At 46.4% G+C, this 14,275-nt stretch overlaps 1 protein-coding gene and 1 pseudogene across 2 annotated transcripts; both read right to left on the bottom strand.

Annotated features, from left to right (window-relative positions):
- Positions 1-2,891: 2,891 nt before the first annotated feature.
- Positions 2,892-8,165, bottom strand: LOC308576214 (uncharacterized protein). The gene is made up of 2 exons (XM_081175360.1): positions 8,015-8,165; positions 2,892-5,168 (listed from the first exon to the last, which is right to left on the bottom strand). The coding sequence occupies exon 2, from the start codon at positions 5,144-5,146 to the stop codon at positions 4,064-4,066; it is 1,083 nt and encodes a 360-aa protein (XP_081031486.1). The 5' UTR covers positions 5,147-5,168; positions 8,015-8,165; the 3' UTR covers positions 2,892-4,063.
- Positions 8,166-12,215: 4,050 nt separating this feature from the next.
- On the bottom strand, positions 12,216-13,223 carry LOC308575562 (major histocompatibility complex class I-related gene protein-like; annotated as a pseudogene). The gene has a single exon. The product of its transcript is annotated as a major histocompatibility complex class I-related gene protein-like (transcript).
- Between the last annotated feature and the right edge of the window lie 1,052 nt (positions 13,224-14,275).

Consider the following 14,275-nt stretch of genomic DNA (forward strand, 5'->3'; position numbering starts at 1 on the left):
GGGAAATAAATACAGTAAATGGACAAAAGTACCAAGATTCACAAAATGTTACTTTAGGGGTATGCGTACTCCTGCATTGTCCCCTCAGAAAAAAAGCACTAGATGAATCATTTCCCATACCCACTTTAAGTTTCATAGCACGGTTTTGTAGAGGCTTAGCAATAAATCTAGATATTCTGAAGGATATGGACTTCTTTACACCAGACAGCAAAAAACAAATCTTTGCTAGGGATGACCTTCCCTTCTGCGATCTTAACAATCCACTCTGCTGGTGGGAGGACATTTGATCCTGGGAGGACATTTTTTGCTGCTATTACTCTGCCAAGGGCCTCTACCAGTGGTTCCCAAACTGTTTGGGGCCATTGCCCAACTCCTCCCTGGTGTATCTTCCCCTACTCAGAATAGCGGCTTGCATGACCCACTAAAGAATATAATAACACAAATTCCTAAAAGTAGCAACTGATTGCACATTTATTCAAAATCCAGTGACAACTACTCAGTTTAATTAATTAATTAAAAAATAATAAAATATGAACTTGATCCAGTGAGAGCAGCTTTTCAAAGTCTGGTAGTCAATTACATCTCAGAGCACAATTCAAAGTGTTGGTGCTGAACCTTTAAAGCCATAAATGGCCTCAGTCCAGTACACCTGAAGGAGCGTCTCCACCCCCATCGTTCTACCCGGACACTGAGGTCCAGCACTGAGGGCCTTCTGGCAGTTCCCTCACTGTGAGAAGCGAGGTTACAGGGAACCAGGCAGAGGGCCTTCTCGGTGGTGGCGCCCGCCCTGTGGAACGCCCTACCACCAGATGTCAAAGAGAACAACAACTACCAGACTTTTAGAAGACATCTGAAGGCAGCCCTGTTTAGGGAAGCTTTGAATGTTTGATGCATTACGATATTTTAATATTTTGTTGAAAGCTGTCCAGAGGGGCTGCAAACGCCTGGCCAGATGGGTGGGATATAAATAATAATAGATTCTTCTTCTTCTTCTTCTTCTTCTTCTTCTTCTTCTTCTTCTTCTTCTTCTTCTTCTTTTTCTTCTTCTTCTTCTTCTTCTTATTATTATTATTATTCCGGCATCCCCTGCTGCCCTCTTGCTTCTTAGTACCTCCCTCAGATAACCCCACAGCCACCCTGGGGCTCTACTGCCCAGTTTGTGAACCCCTGGCCTATATCCATTAACGTTGCTGAGCAAAGCAATTAATGCAGCTATGGCTAATGCTTAAGAGGCGAGGCGTCTCTCAAGCCAAAATGCAAGAATCGCTGCCCATACTTGCCCGTTCTTAGAAAGACAGGGAGATGCAGTTAAGAATTTGGAAGACATAGTGGTTGAGCAGGTTTGGGTAGTTCGGTGGAGTCTTCCTGAAACCCAGCACAAATGAAGAAGCCAGTTGTCAGCTTTCTTCCTTTGCTCTTGACAAAGCAACTTTTGCCGCCACACGCTCGCCTCCCATGTTTCATCAGGAGAATATGAGATGATAGGAGTTGATAGGAATCCAGGACTGGAGTAATAAATCGGGTCCACATCTGCCTGGGTCCAGGTTGTGGTCAAGCCACCTAGCCTCCTCCTGCCTCAGTGTGGGGACGGGACAATATCCCGTGTCCCGCTGGGAGAGAACCTGGCCAGGTCATGTCACCAGGCGGCCAATCGGGTCACTTGGGGGTGTGGCCGGGGCCGATTGAAGCCTCGGTGCGACTCTGAGGCTTCCCTTTCAGCCTCGTGCCGCAGATCTCCCGCCCTCCCACCCTTTTCTCAGGTAGCGTCTTTGGCCTTGCTATGGACTTTGGTTGGTCGCCATTGAGGGGTCTGGTAGTCCTTTTTCCACTTGGCAAATTGGCACCATGAATTAACCCCCAAGAAGTGACGTAACCCCCAAGAAATGAAGTAACCCCCAAGAAATGTCAAGATAACTGAAGACTGGCAACTGAATCTCTCCCCTTTCATTTCCACTGGCAACAATTCAGAAGGCTATTGGCTCAAGGCAATTGTATATTGCCATTGTCCATGCTTTGCCACACTTTCTCATGCCATTGATTGTATTATTCCCGTGCAATTGACTCTGCTTTGCCCATGCTACCCACCCTGCTTCTCCACACTTCCCCATGCAGTTGACCATGCTTATCCCCACATGGTGATGTGCAAGTTTTGGTGCAAGCAAAGCTGCATCATGAAGTGACCAAGCAAACATGTGGGTGAAATTTCCATTTTGCAGATTCTCCCCTTTCACAAGGACTCCCACCATCCCTGACCATCAGCTATACTGCCTGGGGTTGATTGGGACATGGGAAGCTGCCTGATACTAAAGCAGGAACTTTGCTCCATCTAACCCAATATTGTTTACTCTGACTAGCAGTGCCTCTCCAGGGTTTCAGGCAGGGTGCCTTTCTCAGCCCTTACCTGGAGATTGAACCTGGATTGAACCTGGAGCCGTTTGTATGCAAAGCAGACTGTAACACAGTTACAGCCCTTCCCTCTAATGTTTGCTGGCATCAATGCGGTGCTAAACCAATTGTTATACCAATAATTGTGACCTTGTCCAAACAGTAGGCTTGTCATATTTCAAGAAGTGAAAAGTTGAGCTTTTCTTAAAAAAGAAGAAGTTTTGCCCAAGTTGGAATCTTCTGGAGGGACTGAGGAAGGCTTTCTTTGCACAGTGGCGTAGCGTGGGGGGTGCAGGGGGGCCGGCCGCACCGGGCACAACATCTGGGGGTTAGGGTTAGGGGGCGCAAATCCACAGGTTAGGGGGTGCAAATTACTTGCCTTGCCCCGGGTGCTGACAACCCACGCTATGCCACTGTCTTTGCATATAATTTATTTTATATAGGTATTTTTATACTGCCCTTCATACAGTCATATTCCCCACCAAAAACAAATCTCCAGATTCAAATTCACGTTAAGGCTTTTTATTTGTATTTCGGAAGTTCAGAGATTTAGGAACAATCCATTTAATCCCAGAAGAATATACAGACAGATGAATAATAAACAGTAAGATTTGGGACATGTCATCAGCTTCCTGGCGATGCCATGATCACCCCTTCACAATCACGGCACAAAAGCCATCCAATAAAATCCGCTTCCTTTTGTGTCAATTACCTTAATTAAATTCACAGTAAAATAATACTCGGGCATCACTGGGAACAATTTCTTTTTGAAGTTTAATGTGTCGCCTCAGATGAGAAGCTCTGATTATTACGTTCTCTGCCAACATCTCAATAAGGATGTATTTAATGAAGATAGAAACAGTCCTCGCTATTTGCCTACTATTCATTTGGGGTGGGTGGATAAGGAAAAGTACATGCAGGAAATGGGATTGCTCACGAATGTAAGGAAAACCCCGCTAGATCAAACCTAGTTCAGCCCCCTGATTCCCACACTAGTCAATCAAATCCCTTAGGGAAGCCAACAATTGGGGCATGAGTTCAACATCCCTCTTCCACACCTGTTCTCCAGCAACTGGTATTCATTTCACCATTCTAGGTAGGATGGGACTTATATGGCAGGGGTCTTCCCTATTTTAAGAACTGGATGATCAACAATATAATCATTAAACAATAATAAATATTGAAGAAACAGGGATACCCAGGAAAGGATGAGATGGCTTCTCCTATCCTTTGTACAGAATCCAACCAAACTAACAGTTGAATTTTACTTCAGTCCTGACAACAGGACAATGTCCTCCATCACAGAAGAGAGCACCATGGTACATTGGGTAAATCAGGGGAAATGGGAGGAACTTTTGCCATCTGAGGCGTCCACCAGGGCCAGCCCCAAGAAGGAAGAAACTAAGAGCTCATTGCATCTCCACCAAAAGCCAAATCTGACAGCCTAATTCCAAAACACTTCCTCTTGAAGCAATGTAAATGTAAATTGTTGGTGGCAATTATGCTATTTACTACTATTATCATATGGAGAACAACATGGGAAATATATTAACAGAAGGGTTTTTAAAGGAATTTAAATAAACAAAAAGGATGAGGTATATTGAAAGCTGCAGGTTGTGAGCTGGACGCGTTGATCATGCTGACTTCCTGCGCCATTGTTGTTGTTTCTCATGCTTGTTTACTTCTGCTGGTGAGGCCAGTGGCAAGGTTGCTTCTTCTGCTGTTGATCGCAAGGGGGTGGGCATTTTGCCTCAGGTGGGCAACATGGGACAGTGGCTGGCTCCTTGCAGGGAGGCTGCTTCTCTGGGCATGGAGTTGGGACAACCACTACTGGTGTCTCCTTGCAGGGAGGCTTCTCTTGACATGGTGTTGGCTGAGGGCATGGAGTTGGGACAACGACTACTGGTGGCTCCTTGCAGGGAGGCTTCTCTTGACATGGTGTTGGCTGAGGGCAAGGAGTTGGGACGACTACTACTGGTGTCTCCTTGCAGGCAGGCTTCTCTTCACATGGCTGAGGACATGGAGTTGGACAAATCACTGCTGGTGGCTCCTTACATGGCTGCTTTTGCTGAGGACACGGTGTTGGCTGAGGGCAAGGAGTTGGAACAACTACTACTGGTGGCTCCTTGCATGGAGGCTTCTCTTGACATGGTGTTGGTTGAGGGCATGGAGTTGGGACGACTACTACTGGTGTCTCCTTGCAGGCAGGCTTCTCTTCACATGGCTGAGGACATGGAGTTGGACAAATCACTACTGGTGGCTCTTTGCATGGCTGCTTTTGTTGAGGACACGGTGTTGGCTGAGGGCAAGGAGTTGGAACGACCACTACTGGTGGCTCTTTGCATGGAGGCTTCTCTTGACATGGTGTTGGCTGAGGGCAAGGAGTTGGGACGACCACTACTGGTGGCTCCTTGCATGGAGGCTTCTCTTGACATGGTGTTGGCTGAGGGCAAGGAGTTGGGACGACCACTACTGGTGTCTCCTTGCATGGAGGCTTCTCTTCACATGGTGTTGGCTGAGGGCATGGAGTTGGACAAATCACTACTGGTGGCTCCTTACATGGCTGTTTTTGTTGAGGACACGGTGTTGGCTGAGGGCAAGGAGTTGGGACGACCACTACTGGTGTCTCCTTGCATGGAGGCTTCTCCTGAGGACATGGTGTTGGCTGAGGACATGGCAACGGTTCTGGTGCTGTTTTGCACAGTGCAGGTGGCAAGGTGGTTGCCTGTTTGCACTGCTGCTGGTTGTTGAATGATGCCATTTCTACTGATGTTCCAGAAAGCCTGCAGGTGAGAAGGAATGGATTTCCATTGATTTCAAAGAGTCTATGCTGAGTACAACTAACACTGGATACAACCCATTGAATTTAATGGGTCTAAGTTAGTCATGCAAATAATAACATCAAAACAATAAAACTCAGGTTGAATAAAACTATCTTATCAACTAATAAAAGCATAATCTAAAATGACTGAGAAATTTTAAAAAGTTTTAACCTGGTGCTGAAAGGAGCATAGTATTGGCAACAGGCATCCCTCCCCCAGGAGGATATTTCAGAATCTGGGAGCCAGCACAAAGAAGGTCCTCTCTTTTGTACATCAATGATGTATTTCAAGGGAATAATGAGTTTCATCCAACTACATGACAGACCCATTGAAATTAATTGACTTAAGCTAGTCATGTCCATCATGTTCAATGGCTCTACTCTCAGTAGACCTAACACTGGATAAAACTAACTGAAATCAATGGACCTCAGTAATCATGTCCATTAATTTCAAGGGGTCCACAAGTAGTGTTCCTAATGTTAGATACAACCCTGTGTTTCCCCCCCACCCCACCCCCCAGAATTTAACTCCTAAAGATCTGGAGGGGTGGGGAAAAGACCTGGGAAATGGCAGCTTTAGCCACCGGAACTAGCAAACATGTTAAGATCGTCCTGCTATTTCCCCCAATCATTCTTCCCCTGGAAGGAAAAGGAAGAACATGTTCCACCCAATACATTGAATATGTAAATTGGGAGTGTTCCTGATAACTAGCGACTGTGGGAGGATGAGCAATTAGCAAGACTTACACAAGAGACAAGGGGTATTGACAAATTCGGAACACTGACGTAATGGCAAGCTACTTTGAGGATGCAGCGCCCCAGGTATTTTGACATCTCCAGTGCAGTCCAAAGCCAACACCTACTCAAACCCTCCATGTTGTTAAAATCATTAGAGGGCTCCATCTCATAGTTCTACCGCTCTCAGAAATTCAGGGTGGTGGTGACCTGGGAGAGGGCCTTCTCTGTGGCAACTCCTAGGTTGGGGAAATCCTTCCTCAAAGAAGGACATCTTCACTTCAGCTTTTGGTGAATGCTGAAGAAGCACCTCTTTGCCCTGACCTTTGACCACTCGGTTGTGTGTTTTCAGGGCCCACACCCTATCCTTCCTTCTCTTCCCCTTCCCTTTTTGTTAAGATTACCCTCTCTGGGATCCCACTGCTAATTTTCCCCTGGTCTCCTCGCTGGTGCAAATAGGACGAATTCAGCCAGCTAGCCCTGGTGATCATCTAATGTTTATTGATGGATTTCCCCCCTAAATTGATTTTTGAATTCTGAATTTATTGTTATTCACGTTTTATACTGTATTTTATGCTTTTTTTATTGCATCAATTAAGTGTTTTAAATTTGTTGTTAGCCGTCCTGAGCCCGGTTTTTGAACTGGGAAGAGTGGGGTATAAATAAAAATTTATTATTATTATTATTATTATTATTATTATTATTATTATTATTATTATTATTATTCCTGTGACTGGGGTCTGCTTTAGCTGCTTTTAATTTCTCATTTTTCAATGGTTGTAACCTGCCCTGGGACCCACTGGTGAAAAGCCAGCAGTAAATTCAATAATACATAGAATCATAGAATTGCAGAGTTGGAAAGGACCATGAGGGTCATCTCGTTCAACCCCCTGCAATTCAGGAATCTTGAATAAAACATCTGTGACAGATGAACATCCAATCTCTGCTTAAAAACCTCCAAGGAAGGAGAGTCCACAACCTCCTGAGGGGGTCGGTTCCACTATCTAACACCACTTACTGTCAGAAAGTTCTTCATGGTATTTAGTCAGAATCTAGGCAGCATTATACAGGTGCCTCCCAAATTACGTATGGTCAACTCACACATGACCGCATATGTGCGAAGTGCTGAGAAATAATTTAATTCAAACCCAGAAATGGCAGGAGGGAGCTGGAGAGTCCCCGTGGCTCACGAGGAGACCCTCTCTGGAGCCCAAAGAGGACGTCAGTGAGGGCAGAGGAAGCCCTGAAGAGACCTGAGGTGCAGTGGGGTTTTGTTTAGGCTGCTCAGCCTCCCCACCTAACAGCTGATGTACAGGGTAGCGCAGCAGCAGCAGCATGTGTTCCCATATCCTCCAGCCTCCAGACAACCCCACAGCTTCAACTCCGGGTATTTTGGTCTGGACTGGGGAGAGAGCAGGAGAGGAGAAGAAAGCGGGCATTTGGAGACTTTAGAGGATGCTCTCCACTTTACGCAATTTCAGTTATGAGACCTTCCCCATCTTGTGCTCCTCATCCAAGTTCCTATTCACCCTGTCATTCTCTTCCTAGGATAATTTGAATGGCACCAGCCAGCTGTATTCAGACAATCTGCAGGGGGCCGGGGAAGAACTTTCAGAGCTTGCAGGGAGGATCTCAAGAAGAAACACAATATTTCTAATTAACTGAGAAGCAATAAAGGTGATTGTCTCCTACTGCTATAGGAAAGGCTGAAATGTTGGCTTGCATCTCCAACGCTAGAGTAGACCCAATGAAACCAATGGACCAAAGTCCATTGCTTTCAGTGAGTCTACACATAGAAACAGCATTGGATACAGCCCATTAACACTAACATCACTAGTAGTAGCAGTACAACTATGAGTATAGAGTACTATAAGGCTGAGGAGAAACACCACCCCTACATTTTATGGTTAGCAGAAAAAAGGCTTTTGGAAATAGCCTTGCTGGTATTACGCTACTATTACAGTCTTATCTAAAAACAGATTTGCCCAAAGCATGAAAGAGACATCTACTACTGCTTTGACTAGTTACAACCACCACCATGCAGATCCTTTGTGTCAGCTGAAAGAGACTTACCCAATTGGTCACTGAGACGCTGCTGGAAGGAATTAAGTGGCTCCAGGAACAGCAAGTGCTTTTTATCCTCTACTGAAGCCCAGCCTCCGGATACAGTGTGTAAATCTGGATGACTCCATCCTTACACAATGGAGTAGGCTCATCATGCATTTCTACATTTCCCCCATGCCACTCCTTTCTTAGACTCTGCTTCTGCGATGGCTGCGGGCAATTTCATGCCAATCTCCTCCTTGACTAAGATACGTGGCCAATGTTCTAAAAATAGACTCCCCAATCCCCAAGAGGTCACAATCTTCACGAATGTGTCAGCTGAGTCTGGGTGGTGTCCAACTAAGTCCTAATCAGACCCATTGAAATCAATGGACCTAAATTAGACCCCCCCCATCTGTGTGATACATTTAGAACAATGTCATAGCACTTTAAACAGTTGTGGCTTCCCCCAAAGAATCCTGGGAGGTGTGGTTTGTTAAGGGGGCTGAGAGTGCCCATTAGAGAGCTACAGTTCCCAGAGTTCCCCAGTGTCAAGGAATGGTCTGAAGATGAGGACTGGGGGATGCATTCTATGGCAGACCAGCTTCTCTCTGTTGGAGAATTGGAGGGGGAAGAGTCACACCCCTTGTTCACAATGTGTTCAGAAGCAGAGAGAGAGAGACAGAATAATTGGGAGAGAACAATTGGGTGCACTCTTCCCACCTTGGATCAAATATACCCGTCATTTAATTTAATGTAGATGGTCTTTATGTAACTTCATGTATTTGGCTTTTATTTTGCTTGTCCTTAATGGAACACTGCTGGGCTCCATCGCAGAGTTGGGGGCACTGCTCAATTTTATTTGGGAGAAATTGGATGGTGGGGGCTGTTAAATAAACCCACTTATTAATTTTGGTCAAATCGCAAAACAGCAGATAATGGGACAATCACAAAAGAGGAAGTGGCTGGTCTCTCTCCATCCCACCTAGACTTTGAGCATTGGGTTGGGAATGAGTAGATCATCCTGATGTTTAGTTGGAATCTACTTTCTTGTAACTTGAAACCATTGGAATGAGTCCTACCCTCCAGAGTAGGAGAAAAGCTTGCTCCTTCTTCCATGGGACAGACCTGGGGCGGAGCTACCTGCCCCGGCAACCAGAGCGACGCAGAGGTGGGGCTAGCCACCTGTACAGTGAGCGGGGGGGGGATGGAGAGGTCACCCGCCCTCACGGCTGACACCCTCCCTGCCCGCAGACTGTCTTGCCAGAGTGGTGCATGCTCTAGTTATCTCTCGCTTGGACTACTGCCATGCGCTCTATGTGGGGCTACCTTTGAAGGTGAGCTGGAAACTGCAATTACCGTAATCCAGAATGCGGCAGCTAGACTGGTGACTGGGAGCGGCCGCCAAGACCACGTAACACCGGTCTTGAAAGACCTACATTGGCTCCCAGTACGTTTCCGAGCACAATTCAAAGTGTTGGTGCTGACCTTTCAAGCCCTAAACGGCCTCAGCCCAGTATACCTGAAGGAGTGTCTCTACCCCCATCGTTCTGCCCGGACACTGAGGACCAGCGCTGAGGGCCTTCTGGTAGTTCCCTCCCTGCGAGAAGCGATGTTGCAGGGAACCAGGCAGAGGGCCTTCTCAATAGCGGCACCCGCCCTGTGGAACGCCCTCCCACCAGATGTCAAAGAGAAAAACAACTACCAGACTTTTAGAAGACATATGAAGGCAGCCCTGTTTAGGGAAGCTTTTAATGTTTAATAGATTATTACATTTTAATATTCTGTTGGAAACCGCCCAGAGTGGCTGGGGAAACCAGGGTATAAATTAATAATAATAATAATAATAATAATAATAATAATAATAATAATAATAATAATCGTTTGGGCCCAGTTCTCCAATCTGTTACAGTTATCTTGAATCCTAATTCTGTCTTCTGCAGCACTGGCTACCCCTCCCAGTTTGGTGTCTTCTGCAAATTGATGATCATCCCCTCAATTCCTTCATCCCAGTCATTTATAAAGACATTGAACAACAGGCCCAGGACAGAACCCTGCGGCACCTCACTTGTCATTTTTTCCCAGGGTTATGAGGAAAAATGAGTACACTTTGGGTTTGGTTAGTCAAATGCCATCAGAAGTCAGTTGTCTTGCCCAGTTAACCTGAACCACCTGTTCATTATTTTTGTAGGCAAACCCTGTGATAGGTCTCAAAGCCTATCAATATAATTTTCTAGTTACAGTGGTATCTCTAGTTATGAACACAGATCGTTCCGGACGTCCGTTCTTAACCTGAAACTGTTCTTAACTAGAGGTGTGCTTTCACTAATGGGGCCTCTTGCTGCTGCTGCACCACCGGCAGACGATTTCCGTTCTCATCCTGGGGCAAAGTTCTCAACTTGAGGTAACTCTTCCAGGTTAGTGGAGTTTGCAACCTGAAGCATTTGTAACCTGAGGCGTTTGTAACTCGAGGTACCATTGTATGGGGCACCCACCAAGAAACCATAGAGCTCCAGGGAAGATGGTTTGTGGAGCTCCAATCACAATGGTTCTTCAAGTTCCAGGCAAGATGGTTTGTGCATCTTCAGGTAGGACAATTTTGTGGAGTTGTAGGCAAAATGGTTTGCGGCGCTACTTCCATTTGGGTCCTGAGATGTTCATTTTATTTTATTCAGTTGGAGGCAGTGATGCTTCTGAATAGCAGCTGCTGGAAGCCATGTGCTCAGGTCCTTTTTGGGGGGTTTCTCACAGGTATCTGGTTGGCAGCCATGGGAATAGGATGGTGGACTAGATGGGCCATTGGCCTGGTCTAGGAGGGCTCTTATGTTCTCATGAACTTAAAGATATCATTGCTACAAGGTATGGTGACAGCCATGAGCTCAGATGGCTTTAAGGAGGTTTTTATCAATCCATGAATGGGTAGGGCATTCAGCAGCTCTTAGTCACAGAAGCTAAATGCAACATTTGCTACTTCATGTCAAACAAAAAAAAGGGCTGAACCTTTCTCCCATGTCCTTTTTCTGACCTGTCACAGGGATTGGGGCCAGCTGCTCTTTGAAGGAGAACAGTTGACTCTGATCCTGATGTGGGCATTCTGTGGCTTCTGTGCCAATGTCTTCCACGCAGCAACATACCAAAACGCTACCAGCCTGGTTTAACTGGATGAACTGTCAATCCTTAATGGCTTGGGACCCAACTACCTGAAAGAGCATCTCTCTCTATATGAGCCTGCTCATGTCTTGAGACTGTGACGGATCCAAGGTGTGTAATCTCTCCATGGAGAGGCAGAAGAACATAGTTTTGATGTCTCTTTGCATCTAGTGAACAGAGTGATATTCATGAGTATGTTTGGAGAATGACAACGTGTCCTCCAACCTTTCTCTGATGAAAATAGGGACGTCCTATTCAATAATAGGGACGCGGGTGGCGCTGTGGGTAAAACCTCAGCGCCTAGGACTTGCCGATCGCATGGTCGGCGGTTCGAATCCCTGCGGCGGGGTGAGTTCCCGTCGTTCGGTCCCAGCTCCTGCCCACCTAGCAGTTCAAAAGCACTCTTAAGTGCAAGTAGATAAATAGGGACCGCTTTATAGCGGGAAGGTAAACGGCATTTCCGTGTGCTGCGCTGGTGCTGGCTCGCCAGAGCAGCTTCGTTACGCTGGCCACGTGACCTGGAAGTGTCTCCGGACAGCGCTGGCCCCCGGCCTCTTAAGTGAGATGGGCGCACAACCCTAGAGTCGGACACGACTGGCCCGTACGGGCAGGGGTACCTTTACCTTTATTCAATAATAATAATAATAATAATAATAATAATAATAATAATAATAATAATAATTCTTAATCATTTTTCATTCATTTCATGTTTATACCACTTTATATTTTTATGAAAAAAATCTCAAAGCTGTTAACAACACATTAAACATCAACGTATACATTCAAGGTAACATACCGGTAATTAGCAGGAAACTAAAATATTATCTCAAAGATTTCAAAACCAAACATTGCCAAGGAGGTCGACTACAGAATGCACATTTAACACAGAAAAGCTAACAAAAGAAATCAAAAGAAAACATTACTGAAGGAAGTCAAGTATAAAATGCACATTTAAAACAGCATAGTTAGCAAGAGACTAAAATATGATCCTAAGCATAGAACACATCTTCTGGGCAGTGGCTGTGGAAACTCAGGCTCAATGACCTAGATCTGCACTCAGAGACAGCCAGGATACCATCAAAATCACTGAGAGTCATGCTCAATCTCCTCATCTCTTTAAAAAGCTTTTAGCTGCGTGTTTCTGCCACATTTCTGATTAATACAAGCACATTTCTGAAAATCAGCTGGAAAGAAAAATTGGCCAAAATCCATCAGAAAAACATGATTATCCTCAAATTCAAGTTACGGCTGGAGTCAGAATGGATGGGCGAGGGCCAGAGTTAAGGAACACCATAAGCAGCATTAAAGGACAGTACGAACTCTGAACAATTGTAATTCACAGCAAACCTTGGGCAGGCTCCTTCTGGTCTCATCCCACACACCAGACTGGTATGAAGCCCTGGCGGAGCTGGCGAACCCCTGGTCGCTTATTGAGGCAGCTTAGTATGCTGCTTTCTCACTCCACTTCCGGCAGATGAAAAAGATGATCCCAGATGCCAGCAGGATGGCAGCCACAACACCCAAAATGGCTCCCACAATGAGCCCCAGGTTGACAGCTCCTCCCAGGCCATGTCCAGATGCTCCTTTGGGCTGTCATGCTCCATGTGGCACCGGTAGCAGTCCTTCTCCTTGGGGTTGATCTTGACACTAAGCAAGACATCGTAGGTCCCATCCGAGTTGGTCCCATCGTAGGTCCCGACCACTCCTTGAGAGGTGCCCTCCTGCCCGACCTCCCTGACCTTAATCCAGTTGGCATCAGTCTCCTTGGCGTAGAAGCTGAGGACTCCATGCTGTCATAGTCTGCCTCCCTGGTCACCTTCGCCACCGGAGCCACTGTGCTTTGCAGAGTCTCCTTCCCGTAGTCCAGGTATCTCTGCAGCCACTCAATGCAAGTCTCCGCCAGACAGGCTTTCCGGTGATGGTTCTGGGCCAATTCAGGAGCCCACTTCCTCTTGCTCACTTGGGCCTCCATATCAGCTGCCATCCAGGTGAGGGTCTCCTTGTCAAAGCTGATGAAGTCCCTTCTGTCGTAGCTGTACTGCCATTGCCCTCCGTTGCTCCTGCCTGGGCTCCACTCACAGCTGCACATATGACTGAAGAGTTGTAGCAATTCCACAGAATCTGCATATTTGCCCTGAACATCAGCCCAGTGCCCTGAATCTCATGAGTTTGCCTGTGCCTGTACTGAGGATTCACCTTTTCCGCCTTCCTTATCCCTTGGTGTCACTGTCATACTGAAGACATTGCTGGTCATCCACGTACCCGACAACAATGAACTGAGGCAGCCCCTGACCAGGCGCTGATACAGCTATGAAGATAAAGGTAAAGGTAAAGGACTCCTGGATGGTTAAGTCCAGTCAAAGGCAACTATGGGGTTGGGGCGCCCATCTCACTTTCAGCCCAAGGGAGCTGGCGTTTGTCCACAGACAGCTTTCCGGGTCATGTGGCCAGCAGGACTCAACTGCTTCTGGCACAACGGGGCACCGTAACAGAAACCGGAGCACATGGAAATGCCCTTTACCTTCCCGCTGCAGTGATACCTATTTATCTACTTGCACTGGTGTGCTTTCAAACTGCTCAGTTGGCAGGAGCTGGGACAGAGCAACAAGAGCTCACCCCATCACGGGGATTCGAACTGCCAACCTTCTGATCGGCAAACCCAAGAGGCTCAGTGATTTAGACCACAGCGCCACCCGCATCTACAGCTATGAAGAAGTAGCACAGGGAGTGCAAGGTGGCGTCAGCACATTCCTGGAGCAGCAGGTGGGCAGCTGCCCATAGGAAGGGGGGGCAACGGAGGACAAAACCAACATCTGTCTGAGTCCCCAGTGAGATCCTTCTTCCTCCACTCACTCTGACTAATAATAATAATAATAATTTATTTCTACCTCACCCATCTGACTGAGAAGCTTCCAACATCTATAAAAATGTAATAAAACATTAAACTTTTTTTTTTAAAAAAGCCTACTCTATACAGGGCTACCTTCAGATGTCTTCTATAGGTTGTATAGTTCCTTAGCTCTTTGGCTCGGGAGTCGCAAAACTCCCTACCCTCCAACATTTCTTCTTTGAAAATAGGGACATCCTAAACAAAAGGACAGATCCTGAAGCTGAGGCTCCAAGGCTTTGGCCACCTCATGA

This window comes from Podarcis bocagei (genome assembly GCF_964188305.1).
Source record: "Podarcis bocagei genome assembly, chromosome: 16".
NCBI lineage: Eukaryota > Metazoa > Chordata > Lepidosauria > Squamata > Lacertidae > Podarcis > Podarcis bocagei.